We start from the raw sequence: 23,721 nt of genomic DNA, 5'->3' as shown, positions 1-23,721 counted from the left end.
CAAAGATGTTATTAACAGCATCATTACTTACAATAAAAAAAGAATGAAAATCCAAAAACCATTCAAATTCAAAATATGGGTGACTGTTAAATAAAATATGGTGTATTTATTAGTGGCATATCATATCGGTCACATAAAATAGGTTTAAAGAGTTTTTAAAAATATGGGAACAGCCCTGGTTGGTGTAGCTCAGAGACTGAGCACGGATCTGTGAAGCAAAGGGTCATGGGTTCGATTCCCAGTCAGGGCACATGCCTGGGTTGCAGGCCAGTTCCCAGTAGGGAACACATGAGAGGCAACCACACATTGATGTTTCTCTCCCACTCTTTCTCCTTCCCTCCCCCTCTCTCTAAAAATAAATAAATATTTTTTAAAATATGGGAACATGTTTATGTTATAATATTAAATAAAAAACTGCAATGTAAAATTTCATATACAATAAAAATATATAATTGTATAAAATATCATTATGACTGTGTTAAAAATGAACAGAGATGAATGGGGGGAGGGCCAAAATGTTAATAGCTGCTATCTCTGGATGGCGGAATTATGGGTAAATTATTTTCTTATTTATCCTTACTATTTTCTTAATTTTACACAATGAGCTCATATTATATATGTACACACACACAATAGGGAACTTTAAATAGTTCTAATTTCATATACATTGTGCCCCTTAGACATCAGAGTACTCTATCAATCCATCTTAGGCTGGCTGCTAGGTGCATAGACTCACTAAAAACAGATGTTCCCTAAAAATTTTTAGCAATTCCTGAATCTAGTGAGTGTGGTGTTTAGGATACTATTGGAACTGTCTTATACACTGAATGTTTTATATCATTTCTGAGTCAAGAAAAAAGGAATGTAAAAGTATATGAACATGAAAACTATTTGCACATGTATTGTACAAAATAAATAGAACTGAACTGAAAAAAATTCAGCACAAATTTGAGCCAAAATCAATTTGGTTCTTGCTCTTCATTCATTCTCAAGCTTCATTTATAGAAATCCAAGCTATGTCACATCCTCTGAAGTACATTTTCATTAACATTCTACTTTGAGTACACTCTTTGTTGAGGTAAAACAATTGGACTAATATTTCAAGCCAATAAAAACTCCTGAATATGGAAAGGAAAAATAAAACTTTTGGGGGTGAATATGTCCAATTTGCTTGTAACTGAGTGCTTTAGAGAAACTAACCTCTCAAAAGGTTAAAAAGATCTTTACAATTAGAGTCCGTGTGAGTTTCCTATGCCTGAAGCATCTGATTTAAAGAAAGCAAAATGAATTTTCTAAATCACCCCAGAAAATGTTCTACTTCTTGCCACCATGGGTGTGGATTATATGCTGTGAGAAAGTGGTAGGGAGATATGACTTGCTCAAACTTAACTTCTGTGTAATACAAAGAACTGAAAAATATGTAATTCAGACATTGCAATCTTTTGAAAATCGCATTTGAACAAACTGTTCTTATATGTTTCCTCTAAATGTTTACAAAGAATTACTTTTTACAAATAGGACAGCTGGCTGTGTCTGTTACTTCTTAATAAACACAAGGGAGATACAAAAAGGCAGCAAATGTTTGAAATCCAGCCCACCAACTGTCTATGAAGAATCTTCATGGACAGATGTATGAGCAGCCTTTTTCTGGAGCAGAGGTATTTTCCCTGCAAGGTTCCAGAAGAGTCTAAATAAATGTATCAATTATACAGTTTTAAGTACTACACTTACCAATAAAAACAAAACCTTCAGACACAGAAATAATGTACAGAACTCTAAGAACAGGGTAACATTTGAATGAGCTACATTTGAGGGGTACACAAAGTTTCCTTAAAGGGCCAGATATGAGTGTATCTGATTTGCCATATGGTCTCTCTCACAACTACTCTGCTCTTCCCTCTTAGTGCAAAATCAGCCATAGATAATATGAAATGAATGAGCATGGCTATTTTCCAATAACACTTTATTTACAAAAAGCAGGTGACAGCTGGTTTTCACCCATAGGCTAAAGTTTGCTAACCCTTGAGCTAGATTATTCAGTATTCAGAAAATAAAATAGGATTCCTGGATTCTTTTGACCAGGAACAGGCTACTAGAATTTTTGAGCTTTGCTTCCTCACCTGCCTGGAGAGGACAAAGGATTATAGATGTTGCCGTAGCTGCTGGTGTAAGAAGGATATGCCAAGGTCTCATATTCAGAAAACCCCACTGTTATCTGGGTCCTCCAGTTCCCAGAAGCATTTGTAGAAGACACTAGAAATAAAAGTGAAAAAAATAGACAAAATTAGTGGTAATATTTAACATGAAAAGTGTTTAGGCTATTTATATGTACCTTAATCAGCTGTGCAAAATAGAGATTAAGAGCCAATGTTTGTAATCAACAAAGTTCCTATTTCAGTTTGGTCACTTATTGGCCATGTGGCCTTGGGCAAATAGCCTATCCTCTTTAAATCCCAGTTTCTTCATCTAAAAAGTAGGGATAATAAGATAAACATATTTTCATAGAGATAATATAAGGATTAAATAAGGTAATGTATGAGAATATTTAGCACTGTTCCTGGCACAGAGTAGACTCAGTAAATGATAACTATTATTAATGGGAAGAAGATTAATTAAAAGACATTCTATTAAAAACAAAATACAAAGAACAAGCCAGAAAACCCCCGGATATATTGAGAGAAGCCTCTCATTTGGTGTATGTTGGCTGGTGCATAAGGCTTCCATTGTCTGGGTCAGGTAATGACTGACTTTCCTGAAGGCCGTTTGAGGGAACATTCTGTAAGTGGAGTTGTTGAGACTTAACTGTTCCTCAGCCAAAGGCAACATCAAACACTAGCAGAATCAAGGCACTTTTTTCCTTCATAAAAAGGTGGAGAGGTGGTGAAGGTAACTAATATTGGAAGGATTTCAGGAAGAATAGATTTAGTTCTCCTGAGGGACTTGTCTGAATCAAGACAAGGATATCATCTGGGAGCGAAGCCCGGTGGATGACTCATCACTGGGCATTTGTTGTCCTCTCTCTAAACCAGTCCTGCTCCACACCTAGGGTGCACAGGTGAGCACAGTGCCATCTGGTCATCTAAGACTCAAATAACCACCCCTACTCATGGGTCCTTCCAGCTGTCCTCCATTTCTGTTCCTGGCAGCTAACCCCCTCCTCTTCTCTCTCCTATGCACAAAGCACTTGTGACCTGTATGGGACAAACACATTTCAAAACCCTGGACACCACCAGGTTTTGACACAAAGATGTAACAGTCTCACTCTGTGTTTCAAGAACGTTTCACCGCTACCAGTTGGGGCTGTAAGCCTTGATGGTTAAGATGTCAGACCTGTGATTGAATTCCCATTCCACCTGCTTGCTTTGGGGCTTGGGCAGGCTCATTTATACTCTCTAAGCCAGAATGCCTCGGCTGCACAATTAGGATAATAATAATAAACATAACAACACTTACCATATAGAACTGTTGCCTACATTAAATGAGATAGTGGAGGTAAAGAGCAGAGTGTGCTGTGTGGCACATGATAAGATACTAATAAATGGAGGCTGTCATTACTATTAAAACTGAGTCATTGAGAAACTTTAGGTGCTGGGAGGAAATACCAAACCCCTGACTAATTTGGCAAATCATCGGGAACTTATCTCTGAATGTGAATGAGGCATGCCTGTTGTAATACATTTCAGTAGCTATAAAATATAGACAGGAACAAGAAAATTTTCAAAAGCAATTTTGGGAGCACTGATTCCATCTCTCTCATTCCTTAGAAAATGGTGCCTTTTGGCCTGTGAGGCCAAATCCTACAGGTATCAGCAAAGCTCACTCGGGGTCCAAATCAGGACATGTTAACTCTTCTCGCCTTTGTTGCAGAACTGAGCCAACTGCTAGGCATGTTGATGGTTCTGGGTTACACCTGTTTCTCCCTGGCCTTGCTGTTTAAGGATGCATTACCCCACACCCTGGTGACCACACACAAACATCTCCCAGCCCTCTTTGCTTGGTACTTTCTTTATAGGACTCTGCCCAGGTTTGGTTTCTGTTAGTATCTCATGAGATGCCTTGAACTTTAGGGGTAAGAAAGATATTCCCTAGATTGGAGTCATACATAACAAGAAATAATTATAGAAGACTTTTCCTGTTAGATGTGGCAATAGATGAGAAAGTACTGGTGGAAGTCCAAAGTCCTGCACAAACAGAAGAGAACTCAAACCCAAACAGAAATCACCATGGAAATGCCTCTGGTCAACAAGCTTATGAAACTTTTAAAGGTGCAGTTTTCACTGACTAATTACACCATGACTTAGGAATTCCTGTGCATGTCTTACTAAAGAGTCATGTTTGAAGGAAGGGGCAAGGCTCACACTCTCAGGTTTTCATGCTGTTTGAGAATCCATTCATTTCTTAGAAGCTTTAAAATTGCTCAATTTTCATACATTCCTCTGGCTGTTAACTAAAGTGGGAGATCATTAAGGCATAGAACTGTTTCTATACTGGCTTGTTGTTTACTGAATAAAGTAAACCAGGGACTGACACTCTTAATATCCATTTCTCTACTTCAAGTATGTGGCAAAGCTGGAGGGTATTCAGCAAGTTCATCACTGAACTATTAAGTGTTAGTAAGTGCTAGCAGAGTTAGGGGCCAAAGTCAACGCACAAAGGGGACACTAATCAAAACTATCTTTGAAAATCTCTTAAATCAACTATAAACTAGACTATATATGATTATTGAGTTGAACCAAGACATGCAAACTTCTTTAAGCAGTGTCACTAACAGTACTTAATAATGCCAGCTTCTATTACAATTATGAAAATCCGTATGCAGGTACCAGAGTGTTCGGAACACACTGATCAAACTGCTGGTGGTGCACAGGGAAAGATGCATAATTGTTTTCTTCATACCAGAAGGGTTTGGTCTGTTCTTTTAATATATCAAACCTCAATGACCTGAACACATTTAAGGATGTTACTATCAATGTAAGGCCTAGAAAAGATAAATTATGGGAAAGCTCCTCACACGGGCTGCATATGGAGCAGGTGCTCAATAAATGTTTGCTAGATTTCAATCTACAACTTGCTTCATCAGACCTGTGTGACAGCATTCTTTGGAAAGCTGGAAGGAACCATTTTTAAGTTGGCAATTTGGGTCCACCCCCTGGTACCACCCTCCTGACTTTGGGTGCTGGTCTCCTGATCCTTGAGGGGTATGGTTTTGGGTGGGAGGGGAATAAGGGTAAGTTACTATAAATCCAGGTATCAAGTGCTTCCTCAGTATTCTTACCTGAAGAGTAGGAAGATGCACGACTCCCTGGAGAACAGGGCACTTGCAGCCCAGCGAACCCCAGGCATCCCTGCGACCCCCTATCCAAGTCAAAGCTGGTATGTGGGCTGTGCCCCTGCTCCTTTTGCCCAGAAGCCCGCTGGTACCAGCCACGCAGGTGCTCTGCAACTAAGGCCCTATGGATGTTCTTGGTGATACGCTCAGGTGCAGCGGCCTTCCTGGGCAGCCGGAGGGTTGCATATGGGTTATGAGGTACCCGGTCTGTCTCATCGTCATGGAAGGACCTGCTGTAGTCCCTCTGGCAGTCATATCCATAGTAGGCTGAGGAGCGGTAGGAAGGATTGACACTGTACTGTCCCTCAGTGTCATTCTCATAGACATAGCCACCGCTGTAATAAAGGTCACACTCTGTGTGTGGTGGGTACCCAGTGATGTAGTAGCTGGAAGAGGGCTGCTCATGGCTCTTTGCATAGATGCCATTCCTCAGACTATCCCTTTGGGCAAGGTTGGGCATGCTTCCTGAATTCGAAGTGGAAACATTCTGTTTCTTGGACCTTCTCCGGCCTCTGGCACGGGTGTCCAGGGTGTGGGTGCCGCTCACAGGCGTCACGCAGTAGTACTCAGCACTGGACTGGCTGGTGCAGGAGGACCCGTCATCCAGAACTTCAGTGCTGGTGCTCCTTTGGGACTTGTGGAGGGAGAAGAAGGGTCTGTCGTGGTCCATCTCCGATAGCAGGTGTGACTGGGACTCCAGGCTGCCACTCCGCTGGCGGCAGTGCTGAGAGGACTCTGGCCTGAAATAGAAGAAAGGTAAACGTGTCAAAGAGAAAGGAGGAAAGGGCAGCTGAAATAATAAAAAAGAATGCCACACTGAAGGGTTTAATAGGACTTTTAAGGTTTCCAAAGCTGACCGCAAAACAGAATCCACTGGTTCACGTACAGTTCACTGCTATGATCAACATGAGAAAAGAATCAGGTTCTGTCAATTGTCTAGTCCACATCCTTTCTTGGGGACCAGGAAGATAAACTGATGATGTAAACTTGCATCAAAGTCTGAAAAAAACACAGTCTTTGATGGGTCCTGTCTTCCAGAGGGATGGAAAGTACATGCACAGGGCCTGGACTCGTCTGGTAGACTCTGGATGAGACTTGGTTCTGCCATTTCCCAGTTGTGTGTGCGTGGCTATGGTGTTTAACCTCTCTGAGACTTGCTTCCTTCTCTATAAAGTGAGGATGAACATAGTACCTGCTATTTACAATTAGGCTTGTTGTGGGGGCTAAATAATATGGTGCATCTAAAATATTAGCACAGCTTTCAGTAAACACTTCAAAACGTCGCTATGGTCATTATCTCCAAGCTCATCATTACATACATAAAAAATGGTAATATCTCTTTGGAAAAATGAAGGTACAAAAAAATCCCATATCAACTTGAACGTAAAACATTTTCTTTGCTGACATATGTGAAACTGTGAGTAGAAAATGTAGATTCATAAAATAGAGACCTGCTACCAAAGTCCCTTAAAATGATTGCAAATACAAGTGAAACAGAACCTTAAAGCAAAGATTAACAAAGCCCAAGTGAGTGAACAAAGGGTCCTTACTCCAGGTGGCTGCTGCTGTAGGCATTTCGGGTGAGCACGGGGGTGGTGGGCATGCTTCGTCCACCCTGGGGCCGCTTTTCCAGGGTTTTGTAAGGGCTGCTGTGTGTCGACAGCATTTCTCTGTGACAGGCAAAAGAATTCAGAAAACAATGAGTTCCCAACATCTCTGGCAAATGTGTCATAAGCTGATGGAAAGGGTGCATGGGAAGAACTGGGAAAGGTGTCTTGGTGGTACGGGATCCTGGTAGGTCCTAAATAAGTGTTAATAAAGTTCATGTGGTCTGACTCTCTGAGTCACAAATATGAAGGAAAAAATTTAAAAGTTTTTTTAAAAAGAGTTTATACTGAATAAGATAGATTAAAAGCAACTAGACCAGGGACAGCAAACCTTTTTTTTTCTGTAGAGTCTTATACTAAATATTTTTGGCTGTGTGGGCCAGGTGATCTGTCTCAACTACTCAACTCTGCCCCTGAAGTGGGGAGGTAGTACAGGAGATACGTAAGTGAATTAAACTTGACTATGGATATTGAAATTCAAATTTCATAATTTTCACATCACAAAATATTATTGCTTTTGATTTTCCCTTCCAACTACCTTAAAATACAAAAACCATTGTTAGCTCATGGGCCATGTAAAAATAGGTGTTAGGATGAATCTGGCCAGTGGGCCACAGTTTGCTGGACCCTGGTCTAGAAGGCAACATCCTTAAATCCTCTATTGAATGACTCCGATGAACTTTTTACTTATCACAAAAACATATCAAGTTCTTTGCAAAAAAGTTCAAAGATACAAATTAAAAAAAAATGTTAATGTCCAAACCTGATAACTTAGATGTAGCCAGTTAATACTAAATATTTTCAGATATTTTTCCTAAGTATATATACTTATAAACAACAAAAATGAGATCTTACTGTATATTCTCTTTCAAAGCCCACTTAAAATTTTAAAAATTATATCTAGTATTTCATGTTGCTTAATATTGGTTTATAATTTTATTTTAATGGCTATATAACATTCCACTGTAAAGATTTACTATAATGTATTTACACAACAGATCCTGCTTTCCATTTGCTTTCCATTTGACATTAATATAAACAACAGGAAAAATTCCTGTAAGTGAAATTACTGGGTCAAAGAGCAAACTCATTTAAAGCTATTGTGGATGTGGGCATAATAATTTTTAAGATATGATTCTTTATAATAATTCTCCCTTTTGCTGAAATAGCTTAGTTTTCCCTACATAATAAATACAGGGGTGGGCAAAGGTTGGTTTACAGTAATTCATATGGAAAATAACACAATAGTCAATAAATAATAATACAAAAATATACTCTGTGTTTTGTGAACTCAGAACCATAAACCTACTTTTGTCCATCCTGCATACTTGTCCAGTGCTACCTAACAGGACTTTCTTCAGTGATGGAAATGAGCTATATCTGTGTTGTCCTATAGTATAGACACTAGCCACATGGAGCTACTACCACTTGAAATGGCTAGTATAACTGAGGAAATGAATTTTGAATTTTATGTGTTTTTAATTATGTTGGATAGAAGATCTCTAGACACTCATATCTCTCTGCTATTTAAGGCAACAGTTCTTAAAAGCCAATCCACAAACTAGAGCTAGTATGATCTTTGACAAATCATTTATATAACCAAGGTTGGTTTTACTTTTCATGAGTGAAAAATTATTTAATCTAAATAATCTTTTCTTTTGAAGCCAATTTCCATCTTCATGAATTATGGAGATGGAAACCATCAACTAGTAAACCATTTTACTAGTTGATGTACCCAACAAGTTATGCATGCTTTCTGGTCTTTTATGTACTCATCTGTAAATGACAGTGAGAGCAGCGAAATATCAGAATTGTTGTGAGGATTAAATTCATTAATATACATTAAAGCACTCTGAGCAGTGTCTGAACAGCTTCTCACCTGGATTGCCGGGCATCTGCAAACTGTTCATTGATGGATGACTTTCTGAAATGGATTCGCTCAATACCAAGAGACTTTGGGGGAAGAATTCTTGGAGAATGAGGTATTGAGCTTAATCGCTGCCCAGCAAGAGTGAAGGTATCATTGGCTGTAAGAAGTAAATGAATGAATGAGTAAATAAGTAGGTAAATAAATAAGTTAATAAAAACCATACCAATAGTTCCAAAAAAGAAATCAGAATATTCAATGAACAAAGTGTTATTCCAATGATGATGTTTTTATACTCATGTAAATTTTAAAAATTTATTTTTATATTTTATACACTACAAAAAAAGAAGTTACTGAATAGTCCTGTGGGGTCTAATCCAACCTTTGCCAATTCAATAGGTGCCACTCTTCAGCAAAGAAATTACTTAGGTGGTATGGATGATACTATAGTTTTTCAGAAGTTATATTATAGGAAAACCCCAGTGCATACAGGAAATTGTTCAATTTTACTTTTTATAGTTCTTAGGCCTCTTTGGCTGACCAAAGTCTCATCCAGTTATTGAAAGTAATGAAACTGATTTATGCTGAGAGACTGGAGACATGTTATGTCTCCTACTAATATTTGTATTTTCAAAGAGGAATGACAAGTATGACCAAACCTCAGCTCAAAGGAAGAATTCTGAAATGGTGGCATTTCATGCACCATAAAACTTGGGGGAAGCTAAAGCAGTGGGGGTCAGAGGCTCCCCCAGATTGCTCAAATCCCATCAGGTAGAGGGTCACTTCTCTGCTTAGGCACAAGGGATTATAAGAAAACACTGTATCATTTGATAAGAAATCCATTCCATCATAAAATGTGAATAAACACAGGAAATCACAATATTGTACCTATATAACTGACATAGTGACAAGTGACCTGATTTTTAAAGTGTGTATTTCTTCCTAAAGAAAATAAACTAAACTCCCAGTTATCCAAATATCCTGATAATCACAGTTTACACTATAATTTCCTGGTGTGATATTGGACACTAAATATACAAAATGTCACCACTGGGAAAACCTGGGTGAAGGAGTCTGTATTATTTATGCAGATATATAATTATTCAATAAAAAGTTTTAAAAAAATTTACAAAGTCTTCTAATTCCCAGAGTCATGCAATGTGTAAGGTGTTTAATGCTAACCTGTGTACAAGTACATTGTAACCCCCTTTCCCAGCCTTTCTGCATGACTGTGAGTTGATTCTACTGTTCCTCGAAGAGTAACAAATAAGCTTTAGTTAACTAAAAAATTATCTTGCTATTTTAGGATATGTAATATTTAAACCAAAAAAGGTGAGTTACTTACAGTCATCACCGGTGGTAGTGTCGGACAAGGAGCTGCTCTCTGAGGGGATTATGTCTTCTGTGAAAAAACGATGAATGCTTTTAGTATAACTGTGCATTTATACACCTATTGTGAGTTCCATAAAGCAATTCCTAGTGGAGCACATCTTAGACAAATGTAACTACAGTACATTAAGAATAATTATTATAAGAAAGAACAATTTACTACTAAAGATGTAAATAGTTCACATATTGTATACATATTACACTGGATTATTTCGTAAATGGAACAGACTTCAAAGAAAATTTGGTTTTCAACTTTTTTCCAATCTAGCTTCTACATGGGATGAAAACTTTACCCTATACATCGATTGATTATAACCCACAAACTGGGAATAAAAATCATGCCATTCATGTCATTAAGTGCTAAGTGTTACATAATATATGAGGTCTGTCCAAAAGGTATCCAGCCATGCAATGTGAAAAAATAGACATTTATTGAAGAAGATACAAGAAACATTGTACACAGGACAATGACGGCTCAGTCCCCTTCAAAATAGGTACCTTGGGAACTCACATAGTTCCTCTGATTGCCATCAGCTGCCCCATCATATTTTCCTGAATCTCATCGGCAGTCTGAAATCTCTTCCCTTTCAAAGGTGATTTTAGTTTTGGGAAAAGCCAGGAGTTGCAGGGCACCAAATCTGGGCTGTAACAAGGTTAAGTCACCTGGGTGATTTGATATTTTGCCAAAAAACTCTGCATGAGATGTGATGTATGATTGCCGAGTTGTTGTAATGAAACTGCCAATCACTAGCTGTCCATAGCTACGGCCTCCTGAATCACCCAAATAATTTCCATAGAAAAATGTTCAAGCTTAAAGTAAAATGTGATGCAAATATGTTGCTCTACTTGCTCATTTTGAATGCCATGGCCACACAGTACACATGCTCACTCACTGACGTCTACAACCCCCGCTTGTTAGTACAGTGAAGTTGTCATTGTTCTCACATGTGCATTCCAGTCCACTCTCCTTGGATGCCAGGTTACATAATGTCACAAACAGTCTCATTATATTAACAATGGCTGGACTTTTTCCAGACAGTCCTCATATACATAAATGCTCATTTGAGAATCTATTGTTAGTATTGCTTATTTTTAGACACCTTTCCTGAAGAAAGGGGCCTTTTCTTAATAGAGTGTGGACTCTGTGGTACATAAACTTTTCAATTAGACCAGGGTCTTTCAGCAGTACTTGGCACTGCTGACACTTTGGACTGGATATTCTTGTTGTGGGGAGCTGGCTTTGGTTTGTAGAATCTCCAGCCTCCACCTCATAGATGTCCACAGCACCCTACCCTCAGTTTGACAAACCCAAATACATTGGACATTGCCAAATGTTCCCTAGGGGCCAAAATTGCTTCTGGTTGAGAACCTCTGAATTAAACAAACCTGGGTTCAAATCTTGGTAAATTACTTAATCTCTCTGAGCATTATTTGGCTCAATTTTAAAATGGGATAAGAACAGGACCTGGTGAATAGTGCTGAGGTGAACATTAAATGAAATAATGGGTGTAAAGTGTAGCCCAACTCCTGGCAGAGGACAAGTGGTCAATAAATATCAATTGTACTTACTATTCTGTCACCTAGATATAGTGTTCTGGCAAAAGAACTCTGGTGTTTGGACATGCCCACAGTGCTCTCAGGATTAGTTGTTCTGCTTTGGCAAACCATTCCTTACTTGGTGTCAAGTACTGGCAAGATGACAGGCAAATATGAACCCCCAATGTGAGATTCAAAGCCACTGTGAAGGGAATCTACCCCATCTAACGTCAAATGTTAACCTCTACCAAAACCAGGCAGACTATCTCTTAATTAAACACATGGTAGAGCCTGAAGGCAAGGTGCCAGTATAGTCAGGTGTCAGACACATTTACAAAACATTTATCCAGTGTAAATACTGAACCATTGGCACCACCTGCTGTCCAAACAAATGCCAGTCACTGTCAAGAACAATGAAATCCTGCACAATGAGGACGAATGGGCACGGCAAATGGCTATGAAAGTTAAGTGCACTGCTAATCAGCCTTCTCTGTGAGTCACCACCAAGGCCAGCTGGATTTTGCATTCAGAGTCAAAGACATCCTAAATTCTTCAGCTGTAGTTGACTAATACTTGGGTGTTGATATCTGTGCATTCACTTTCCAAAAGTCTTATCTCTGCTGTTAATTTTTTTTAATCCTCACCTGAGAACATTTTAAAATTGGGTTTGGACATAGAAGAAAGCAGAGGGAAACATCAATGAAAGAGAAACATCAGTGAGAGAGAAGCATTGATTGGTTCCCTCTTGTATAATCCCTGGACTGAGTGTCGCCTGCACCCGGGGATTGAACATGCAACCTAGGCATGTGCCCTGCCTGGGAATCGAACCTGAAACCCTTTGGTTATGGGACAATGCTCCAACCAACTGAGCCATGCTGGCCAGGGTTTATCTCTCTTTTTAAAATCCTGTGCTCTAAACCTGAATATAAAACCTCTGCTCTAAACCTGAATATGAATCCTGTGCTCTAAATCTGAATATAAAACCTATGCTTTAAACCTAGTTACCATATTTTGTCAAATCTAATACATGTGATTATTTTATGTCTCAGTGAAAAAAATTACCACCAATTATAACTATATAAGTTTAGTATAAGAATTACCCCAATTTCACACATGTTTAAAAAAGAAAAAGTCTGGGAATCAAATATATAATCAGATTTCAACCGATGATCAAGGCTAAAAACTATGCTAATAAATATGTAGGCCAATGGGACTTGAAGTCTACATAAATGGGATTTTTTAGTTTACTTTTCTTCCTGAACATGAAAGTTTTAGATACATAATGTCGAGAATTTTGAAAGTACAAGAGTGTTAAGAAGAAAGTTAGGTCACCTGAAATTCTACAGCTATTATTATTTTAAAATATTTCCCAACAAGTCTTCAGTGGACATATTTATACAATGTTGGGAACATGTTGTGGTTACAATTTTGTATCCTGCCTTTTTGCATTTTATGTTATATCATGCACACTTGCCTGTATCTTTAAGTAGCCTCCATGGAATTACATGACAGTAATTGTAAGAGCTCTTTTCCAGCTACATTACGTTGAATAGGTCCTTAAAAACTATGGTCTGCCTTAAAAACCTTTGCAAAACTAGTGGGTAGGACCCAACTCTCTTAATACTCTTTGTTGTCAAATGTTATTTCTTGCAATGACATCAGGCCAGTTACAGGTAAATCTGTCTTATTATGAATGAGTATTGTTGTGAAAGCCCTTTCATCTTGAAAATTAAAGCAATGAAGTAGGGTAGCATTATTACAATAGTGAGAATGTCACCAAAAACCAAGTTTACATACTTTCTCAGACTGACATTCCAAACCATCTTTATCCTGAGAAAGTTACTTTTAATTCTGTTCTTTCTTTTATGTCTCACCAAATGAACTGGTTTGGAAATGCTACATATCATCAACAGTCTTGACTATGGGACTCAAAAAAACTTTACTTGTTACTCACCTGGTAACATTACTGTCCCTTTTTGGCTAGGTTTCTTTCCACATCTAATTCGGTATTCATTGATTGCATTTTCAATCTCCTGAAGCTTTTTCACTGCATCCGTGTATTCCTGCTTTCGCTTTTTTTTCACGGTTTTACAAAGGTCTGGCTCATTGGCAAGTTTCTTTGCAGCTTCAACCAGCTTTTGCTGTATTAGGAAATTGCTCTCCAGTTCTTGCAAAGCAGGATCCTGCATTTATACAATGATGCTGTTTTATTTCTATGGTTACATACAATCACACTCACACTCACTGGGAGAAAAATCAAACTTGTTGTGCATTCTCAAATCAGATGCTCGTTGGGAATAAAATCTCCCTAAGGTTTACTACATGGGTATCCTCAAACATTTTCCTGAAAGACAAGACCTCCCTCATCCATTTACATAAACTTCTCATCCTCTTTCCTTTTCTTTTTAAATATTTTTTATTTATTTATTTTTACAGAAAGGGGAAGGGAAGGAGAAAGAGTGAGGAGAAACATCAATGTGTGGTTGCCTCTCATGTGTTCCCTACTGGGGACCTGGCCTACAACCCAGGCATGTGCCCTGACTGGGAATTGAACCAGCGACCCTTTGCTCCACAGGCCCGTGCTCAATCCATGGAGCTACAACAGCCAGGACCCTCTTTCCTTTTCAAAAGGAATGGCCTTTCATTCATTCAGTTAGGTGAAGATCATATTTTTTAAGAAGGGATTCTTAACCTAAGATTCATAGATGTGGAATGTTGTATTAACATGCATAGCATTTGAGACAGATAAATCTGGGGGTGAGTCTTCTTTCTGGTGGTTCCTACTGTACAACCCTGGACATACTGCTTAATTGTTTAATGATTCAGTTTTTTTCTATTTGTAAAATAGAGATAACATGTATTTTACATAAGTATATGTGCTTTTCCTAGTTCAGAGCTGAATATACAGTGAGTGCTCAATAAATAGCAAAGCTCACTTTTATTGATAGAAATTGCTTTCATTTCAGGAAGGCTAAATTTCTATAAGAAACAGGAGTAAGGTGACACTGATAACATGCAATGAGAAAGGACATTCTATAATGGCTAACAAATCTTTTGACTTTACTGTACTCACATGCTGTACATGTATTATCTCATTGAATATTGCTTGCATCCTCAGAGGGAAAAACAATCATTGCACCCCCTTTTTATAGATAAGGAAACTGAGACCTGAGAATTATGACTTCAAAGAGGGCAAAGTATTTGTCATAGGTTGCCACTTAGTTTTAAGTAGAAGAATCTAATGTTAGAATTCTTAATCCTTGTTTCTCTGTTTATAAACATTTGGGTTTTTTTTGAATACTCTCCATGTTTGGAAGCGTTATTAGTGAGAAATAACAATTTCGATTGAACTGTGCATAAAAGAAAGAATTCAATTGGTCTGCATCATCTCATTCAACCAGTGAGATAAAAACGCACAGCAGTGACTCAAAACCCAAAGGAACAAGTCAACAGACAGCTTTTCTGTCTCACTGTTAATGGAAACGCTGGGAACTGGTTACTCATACCTCTTCACTGGGCAGCAAGTTGTCATCTAATTTGAATGTGGTACCCACACGCCTTCTGACCTGAGGAGGTTTCTCACCTACGTTCAGTGGGTATTCCTTCGGCATTTTGCCTGTGAGCTCCTGTAGAACAAAATGGAATTGAGAGGGGATGACAGACACAGGCTGGAGTTGTCAGACACAATTTGAGGAGCACCCCCCGCCCCACCCGCCACAAAGCAGAAGACACTCACAGCCTCCCGCAAACAGATCTTCTTAAGCTCCTCGACTTTTGTCAGGAGTTTTTCTTGCAACAGCTTTTCCTTCTTCTTGAGTTCAAGGATTTTCTCTCTCTTTTGTTCCTCACTACCTTCTGAGTCTTGAGAACCTGGAGAATTAGAAAGGGGTTCAGGGAAGGTTTAAACAAGGAATGTTTCCTTTCTTTTCAAAGGACAAAAGATTTTTAAGCCAAACCTGCTAGTAAATGGTAGTTTTTTCCTTATTTCTGAATATAATAAAAGGAAACTAGAGAACATTTTCTCATGCCTCTGGGCATCAAAAATACCCTGATAAAATGGTTGAGCATTTTGCCTCAACCATTTTTAGGAAAAAATTAATTTTTCTGAGCAGGTGAGAAGGTTAGATATTACTTGAGGGACCTGTTTAGAATGTTCTTTCAGAAAGCAAGCAAGCAGGGCAAAGGAATGTTCTGTGCTTCAGTTTCACAAGTTGACAATGGGATTTCAATGGGAGCATCCATTTCAGTGAAGTTATGTGTACTTAGTTATTAAAGATTCCAGAAATCTACATAGGAAGGGTTTGGGGAATCCATCACCATGGAGGTGGGGTGGGGTGGGGTGGGCATTCAAAGCTTTTCAGTCACATTTAACTTTGTACTAAATGGAGAATTAGACAACTGCCTGTATCAAAAACTAAGTATTGGCATAAACAAGAAACTGATGGAATTTATGGGGAGAAAAATGTCTTTCTAAGCCACATCTAGGCACTCACTATCTTTGTACATATTGTTACTTATGCAACCCATTTATATTTTTTGAAATTAGTTTAAAATTTTAATTCAAAACTGCCACACAGTGTAATTTTAATATGCTTATTTTATTCCCCAAACAAGAGGTTAAAATATACATTTAAAATTGGTTTACAACAACAAAAAAAAAAGTGAAATAAAGAAAAGATTGCTTCTACTTTCCTTAATACCAGACATTACCTGAGGAAATCAAGCTGCCATTGCTGGCCATAATGAACTGACTTTTCGCCTCCAGAGTGACCGGTTTGGAGGTCCTCTGTGTTCCCGTCTCTGTCAAATCCATTGCGATATCGTCTAAACTTCTGGCTGAAGGAATTTTTGCCTGTAAGATATACTACACTGTAATAGAATTCACTTAATTAAACCTATTTCAAATTAATATCATGAGTAAGTTACTACAGAATAAAAATGTCAACATGGAGGACAATTTAGAATTTTTATACATGTACTAAAAGGATACTCTTCAGAAAAAAAGATACTGAAGCTTTGTAGCTAGAACATATTAATAACGATTCACAATTCTTTCCTATGGTTTAGTTCAGTCATGAGCTTTAAAATGTCACCAGGGTATACCTACAAGTATGCTGAAAAGCTGGCAAACTGTACAACTTTTGAATCAGGTTTTATGAGTACATCGCTCATTTTTTAAATATAAGAAAAATTAAAACATGTAGTAAAGAAAACTAAGAGAACAAAAACCCATGTGCTTGCATCTTTTCTGAGAATGCTTATCTTTTGAACATAAAACAGACAAGTTTCTGATGGAACCTCTTCTGGTGGCTTACTTTGCTTTGCTTCCGATCCAGGTAAAACTGATGCTGACTAATTGCCATTACCCAGATGGACTTGATGAGAGAAGAGTTTGCATACCAGGTTTGCACAAAGAGGCCACTTTGCCCAAAGGCTCTTTTTGACACCGAAATCCTGAAAGATTAAGAAAAACATTCAAATTATTTGCCTCTCATAGCACAAAATATAATGTAGTAGAGCATCTTCTTAACTGTTTTTCCGCTGCCACACTCTCATGCTGACAGGGTTCTGATTTTCTTCTTTTATGACAAAGCCAATCACACCTAAGTAATATCTCTCTGTAACACTATTGTATTAAAAATACATACACCCTCTCAAAGGCAGATAAGGAATAGTCTGCCTCCTCAGTATTTTAGTATATTAGCTTGTACTAAAATACTTAGTTAAATCCCTCACAAGCAGTCTGGAATAAATGTGATAATATTTTAGAGGTGCAGATCTATGGCATCAGCGCCTTCCTGTAGGTGAAGGAGCATCTTGGATCTAGATAGACTTGTCTGGCTCAGACATTATTAAAGGATGAACACAATAATATTGCCTGAAAGTACGCAAGTTCAAACCTGGTCCAGAGTGCTGCTTATGCACAAACCAGATATACAGGAGGACAGGGTGAAAGAGAGAAGGATGAGGGAAAGGAGGAAAAAAGAGACCAATATTCTCTGTAGGAATTTAGGTCATCATTTTTTTTAGAGTTGTGCCAATTTATTCCCCCTAACCTCGCACAGAAAAAAAAAAAGAAATGCTTCATGAATTTGCGTGTCACCCTTGCACAGGGGCTGTGCTAATCTTCTCTGCATCATTCCAACTTTAGTACATGTGCTGCTGAAGTGAGCATTCTTTGTAGGAATTTAGGTCATCTTTTTGCGAAGGGCTATTTCCCCCATCCCTATTACCTCCAAACACTCACAAATGTATCTGAAAAGCAACCACTAAAAACTGATTAAGAATCACTCTGAAAAGTTTAGAGAAACCAAAAACCTGACTTTAACATTGATAACTTGGCAGCTGTTTTTTAGGAACACCGAATTTTAAAATGACCAAAGAATCTGAATAAACATTTCTACACATATATACAAATGGCCAATGAGCACATGAAAAGATGCTCAGCCATCATCAGTCATGAGGAAAATGCAAATTCAAACTAGAATGAGCTACTATTTCACACCACCAGGATGACTATTAAAAAAACAACTCAACTGAAAATAACAAGTGTTGGGGAGGGTGTGGAGAAAATGGACCCATATACATTACTGGTGTGAATGGAAAATGGCGTAGTCATCTTGGTAAACCTTATGGCCATTCCTTCAAAGGTTAAAGAAAGAGTTAGCTCTTTACCCAGTAGTTCTGATCCCAGGTATTTACTCAAGAGAAATGAACACATGTCCATGCAAAAACTGCACATGAGTGTTCATAGTATTATTCATAAAGTCACCAGGACTATACGGAGAAAAAACTGTGATCCTCACCTCCGTGGGTCATGAACTTCAACAGCAAATTTTTTCTCACGGAAATATAAGTTCTCCAGCTGTTTCCATTGGAATAGCTAGTAAATTAAGAAAACACAAAACCCACACAGCTTTAATTTATGTTGTTTTACCAAGTCTAGAAATCACATAATCTTAATAATGTTTCACTAAGTCTTAATAATCACATAATCAAGAAGGTGCACTAAGATTAAGCACAAACGTGATGCAGTCTCTTTACAAACCAGCTACAAGCTGAAACCATTCTGTTTCTTTCTTTGACAGTAATCTTTTTTTTTTCTTTGTCAGTAATCTTTACCAACAACTCTTTGAACAATAAAATTAGGCAACTGTGGGGAATATGCATACTAGTTTTCCTGTGACTCAACCAAATAAAAGAGTCAGTAAGGAAATCCTCATAGATTCCAGTAAGCACACGCCTACTGATCAAAGACGTTGATAGCATATTTAAAAGGAAAGATATTCAAGGAGATGTTTCAATAAGACCACAGATCAAATTTCAAAAGAAAGCAAAGTGAAAGTAAACCGGAACCCCAAGCAGGGGTGATTCTCCGTGACACCAGTTTTCTTGGCTACAGATGTTCCCCTAAAAGGGACAGAAACCAGGAACTGGAGGCAGGGGTGGGGTAGGGTGAATGCAGGAGCCAGCTGCCCTTTTGGTTTCTGAGCTGAAGCCTCCAGTTTTTGTAAATGGAACCCACTTCCATATTCCCACTGCTGATATTCTAATGCCGCACTCAGTGTTTTTTTGCCAGTTTATTGGGAGAAAACAGACTTTACTAACACTGTGCTTTTGAAAACCACATAATTTGTAAAAAGCAGCTTCACCGAGCTGAGTGTACCGTGCTGTATTTGCTGGCCCCTTAAGTTAGACCTTGTGCTAGCCTGAGCCTATTCTTATTGGAACTTGGATGTCACAGAGTTCCTCTACTCCATTTCTAGTCTTGATTATTAGGGGAATAACAGCAACAGTGATTTCATTCTATTATTAGACTTTGGCTGGATTTTAAAAATTATATTCAAAGATTCTTCAAAGAGCATTTTCATTATCTAAATAACTGCTCTGAAATGTGCTATCAGTAAAACCATTTCCTGAAGTACAGAAACCAAAGTATTTTGCAAACATGTAACCCTCATGTAAGGGAACAGCATGAGTTTAAGGGTCCCGTGCATGTGCAGTCAGGAGACAAGTGTTCAAACTAGACCTGCACTCCTAGAGTGAAACACACCAGCCCACACTAGGACACACACAGTCATCAGTAACTACAACACTCACCCGGGTTCAAAGAGTTATTAGTGAAAGCTTAAAGCTACATACCAATTTCTTAAAATGTCCGTAGACTTGAGGCTTTGGTTTCTTTTAATCCAGACGTTCCAAAACCGGGTCAGAAATGTGAGGGAAAACCCTAAGGTTCTTTCTACCTCCCCCTCCCAAACAGCAGCAGCACACAGTGAGCTCTGAACTGAGTTTCATAAGACACTTAGGTGTAACTCAGTTTCACAAAGTGAGCCTCCCACGGCTGACATCAGCAACTCTTATCAGGGGACACCTCCCCAGCTCCACTCCTTCTTCCGAGACCAGTGGGAGGGCAAAGTTCTCACCAGTAGATTTTCCCAGAAGAGAGACTCATTTTTTAAATGGGGTACAGTGCGGATTCAGACGATCCTCCTGGGAAGTAGGTTGCTTTCCACGCAGGTACAGATTTCACCGGAGCTGCTCCGGGAGCCATTTGTACGGAGTTACTCACCCTGGGCACGAACAGGTTCTACAGGAAGAGCCACAGCGCAGCGCAGCGCAGCTGTGTTTTCCTTTGCGTCCATTCCCACACACATAAAAACCAGGGCCTGACTGGAAACCCGATCTCTGAAAGCCACCCCCTCCCCCCCAGCGCTTACTAACTGAAATCCTAGCTCTTTTGCCTCCATTCAGCAGGTCCCTGGCTTTCAGAGCAAACGTGCCTCCTGCAAGCAAAACCCTACTTAAAAGGTGAGAGGCTTTCAGCTTATTTAAAGAATTTGAAATAATTGGATGGCAACTGGGTTTGCAAAAGAAGTCCTGGGGACGAGATTTTATGTCTGAAAGGCAAAGACATTTCCCTACCTGAAATCGTAAAAGTTTATGCAAAATGTGATTTCCTATATGCGCCTGTAACAGTGAATTGGAATTGCCACCAGGGCAGTGATGGTAGAATGTACAAGGGGCAAGTGGTACAGAAAACATAATTACCAGTAATGTTTCATTTCTTTTATTAATAAAAATAAGATGAAGTAAATATGACAAAATACTAGTATTTGTCAATTTACGTGGTTATTTAGGTGTTGTCATTTTCTTGGTGCATTTGTATTTTTTTAAAAAGTAAAAGAAATGAAAATTCTCAAATTAAAATGATATGCATACATAAAGTGAACCTAGATCAGTCTATTTTATACAATAGTGTGATGTCCACCTCCTAACCATTTAAGAGGCCTCTATTTTAGACACTTATTATCACTGTTATTCTTATCAATGTTTGAGGTTGCTAGGAAAATACTTGTAGTTGTGGGGGCACTAGATTCAGCTAGCAGCTGGAAATAGGCTCATTTTTTCTCTTGAAATTCCTGAAATTATTCTTCTGTTGAGCTTTTATATTGTTTTTTGTGCTTTTGACCTCAGAAAGGCAGGATGAAACTGAAAATGGCAATGGAGCTGATGTGAAGTATTCGACTGAAAGACTGAAAGACTGCCCACGCCACAGGGCCTTCCACACGGCAGGCCACTGACTAATTCCATTCCCTTCCTCTTTGCCAGGGTTTTCCTGGAAGGATAAGTAAGAGCCCCCCTCCACGCTCCTGTCAAAATCATGCAGATATTTCAGAGCAATGAAAGGAGAAGGGGAAATTGGTCAAAGAATTATCCACCAGATTGACCTGATTTGTTGGGGCCTCTATGTTAAAGAGATGGTCTGTAATGGAATAAGAACTATTCTAAATCACCTGAAATATGAAGGGGCCTTAAAGAGGTCAAAGCTCAAAGGTAGAAGGAGGCAAATTTTCTATTATTTCAAGAATAACTGGTGCCCATATAGGGTAGGATTATTACCAGGTATAATGTCTTAAGTAAGACATGAGTATTATATATATTATTTATGCATGTGTTTATATATATAAACACATTTGTAATTCTCATATTAAAATTGAAAACAACGTTTTGTCCAACCCCAAATTACTATTTTTGGAGATTTAAGTGAGCTTTATTTGCCTTGCAACACCAAGTTAAGAGTATGAAATGGGACTGTTCTCTAAAGTGATCATTAAATAAGCATTATAACAGTCAATTATTAGTATTTATTGTTGTTTATGTGATAGTTACTACTAGGTATAAGTTAGAAATTGTACAATTTTTAGAATCTATGGTGAAAATACTTATGTCATAAAAAAAAAAACTATAAATTAGATCTCCAGATTTCTTCCTACTCTACACCAATCTAGAATAACCAGTTGTGCCCTTCAGCATCAAAGAAGGAAGTAGATAACAACAGATGAAATAATAGCTGGGGTTAATTTTGAGACCACTAAATAAATAGAAAAAGTAAAAGAGAAGCAATAAGAACAATGTCACTAACAAAGAGATAATCTAAAGCTACAACAGGAAGAAACATATCCTAAGGTCAGTAATCATTCTGTCTTAAAAAAAAAGTGTCGCCCAGGCTGGTGTGGCTTAGTGTATTGAGCACCAGCCTGTGAACTGAAGGGTCAGTGGTTTGATCCCCTGTCAGGGCACATGCCTGTGTTGTGGGCCAGGTCCCCAGTTGGTGGCATGCAGGAGGCAACTAACTGGTCAGTGTTTCTCTCACACATCATTGTGTTTCTCCATCTCTTTCTCTCTCCCTTCCCCTCTAAAAAATAAATAAATGGCCCTGTCTGGTGTGGCTCAGTGCATTGAGTGCTGGCCTGTGAACCAAAGGGTTGCCAGTTTGAATCCCAGTCAGGGCGCATGCCAGGGTTGTGGACTGGTCCCCAGTTGAGGGTGCATGAGCAGTAACCACACATTGTTTTTCTCCCTCCCTTCCCTTCTGTCTAAAAATAAATAAACAAAATCTTTAAAATAAGTAAGTAAATAAACATAAATAAATAAAATCTTTTTAAAAAGTGTCAAAATTTTTAAAATTTGATGCAAAAAACAAAGCAGATTCAAACCCTATTCTGAAAGTGTACTTATGCAAAATATTACATAATCAGAATACATTTCTTTTATCCTTAGATGTAAAGGAAGTTGATGATTTTAGAATAATTTGCCTGCATTATTATACTTTATTTAATGAAGTCCATTGGTTGAATATCTAAGCTATTTTCTTGAAATCTACAATCAATTTTTTGGTTAGATCCCTCTGTTATAGACTCAAAAGAACCAGAAGAAATCACCTCTTCCTCATTCATACTCCACAGTTTCAATGGTTCCTAAATACTAGAAACTACTGTCAAATTTTATTAGAAGACTACAAAGAAAAGCAGAGGGAGTTTTAGGAGACAGGGTGATGCATACTTCAGTAGCTCATGGAGTCGTTTATTCATTCCTCTTGAGTCAACAAATATTTCTTGTCCACCTTCTACATGAGAGGCCCTGTTATTGTTGGTGAATAATGGCCAGGTCCCTTCACTTGTGGGGCTTACCTGAACCAATTGGACCAAGTCAAACTGCCTTGGTTTGCATTCTGGTGCCATCATTTGTGTTTTATTTGGCAAACTGCTTAACTTTCCAGAGTCTCAGTTTCCTCATTTGCAAAGTAGGACCAACAGCACCTATCTCAGAGGATTGTTGAAAGGTTTGATGAAATTATGTCTATGAGACACTTAGCCCAGTGCTTGCCTGAGAATAAATATTTGGTAAGTGATAAAGATAGTTGTATTTGTTAGGACTCTCAGTCCAATTCCCTAATTTTATCATGCCTTTGTGCAGATGGAGGACAGACACTTAACAGCAGAAACAGAATAAGAAACAGCTGTCTGGATCCCCTATCTTTCTTTCTGCTGATGAGAAACAGCCAGGTTATTTTGTAGACACACCTGTATCACTCAGGCTTCCAATTTCTCTAAGTTTCAACTTTTGTAAAAACTGCTGCATATCTGTTGATTTCATTGGTGGTTTCTGAATACACCCTCTAGGTAGGAAATGTGTTCACTTGTCCTGCT

General features: G+C 38.4%; 1 protein-coding gene and 1 non-coding gene across 4 annotated transcripts in view; both read right to left on the bottom strand.

The window, feature by feature from the left end:
• Positions 1-23,721, bottom strand: part of FRMD4B (FERM domain containing 4B) — a 193,957-nt gene that overhangs the window by 4,197 nt on the left and 166,039 nt on the right. For 2 of the 3 annotated variants that reach the window (XM_037130748.2, XM_037130750.2), the window contains exons 12-22: positions 18,535-18,611; positions 17,044-17,182; positions 16,439-16,580; positions 15,465-15,598; positions 15,235-15,354; positions 13,683-13,911; positions 10,149-10,205; positions 8,816-8,963; positions 6,880-6,999; positions 5,276-6,069; positions 2,121-2,253 (exon numbers count right to left, since the gene is read on the bottom strand). In XM_037130748.2, coding sequence (XP_036986643.2) covers positions 2,121-2,253; positions 5,276-6,069; positions 6,880-6,999; positions 8,816-8,963; positions 10,149-10,205; positions 13,683-13,911; positions 15,235-15,354; positions 15,465-15,598; positions 16,439-16,580; positions 17,044-17,182; positions 18,535-18,611 — 2,093 coding nt within the window. The remainder of the gene's footprint in view (positions 1-2,120; positions 2,254-5,275; positions 6,070-6,879; positions 7,000-8,815; positions 8,964-10,148; positions 10,206-13,682; positions 13,912-15,234; positions 15,355-15,464; positions 15,599-16,438; positions 16,581-17,043; positions 17,183-18,534; positions 18,612-23,721) is intronic. The other variant, XM_037130749.2, reaches the window with a different exon arrangement.
• Positions 17,797-17,903, bottom strand: LOC119038299 (U6 spliceosomal RNA). The gene has a single exon (XR_005080393.2). It is a non-coding gene; the product is annotated as a U6 spliceosomal RNA (small nuclear RNA).

Source organism: Artibeus jamaicensis, unplaced genomic scaffold (genome assembly GCF_021234435.1).
Source record: "Artibeus jamaicensis isolate MK-2021 breed Jamaican fruit bat unplaced genomic scaffold, CSHL_Jam_final contig_1157, whole genome shotgun sequence".
Lineage (NCBI taxonomy): Eukaryota > Metazoa > Chordata > Mammalia > Chiroptera > Phyllostomidae > Artibeus > Artibeus jamaicensis.
The sequence above is the reverse complement of the archived record's forward strand: the minus strand, read 5'-3'. Positions and strand labels throughout refer to the sequence as shown.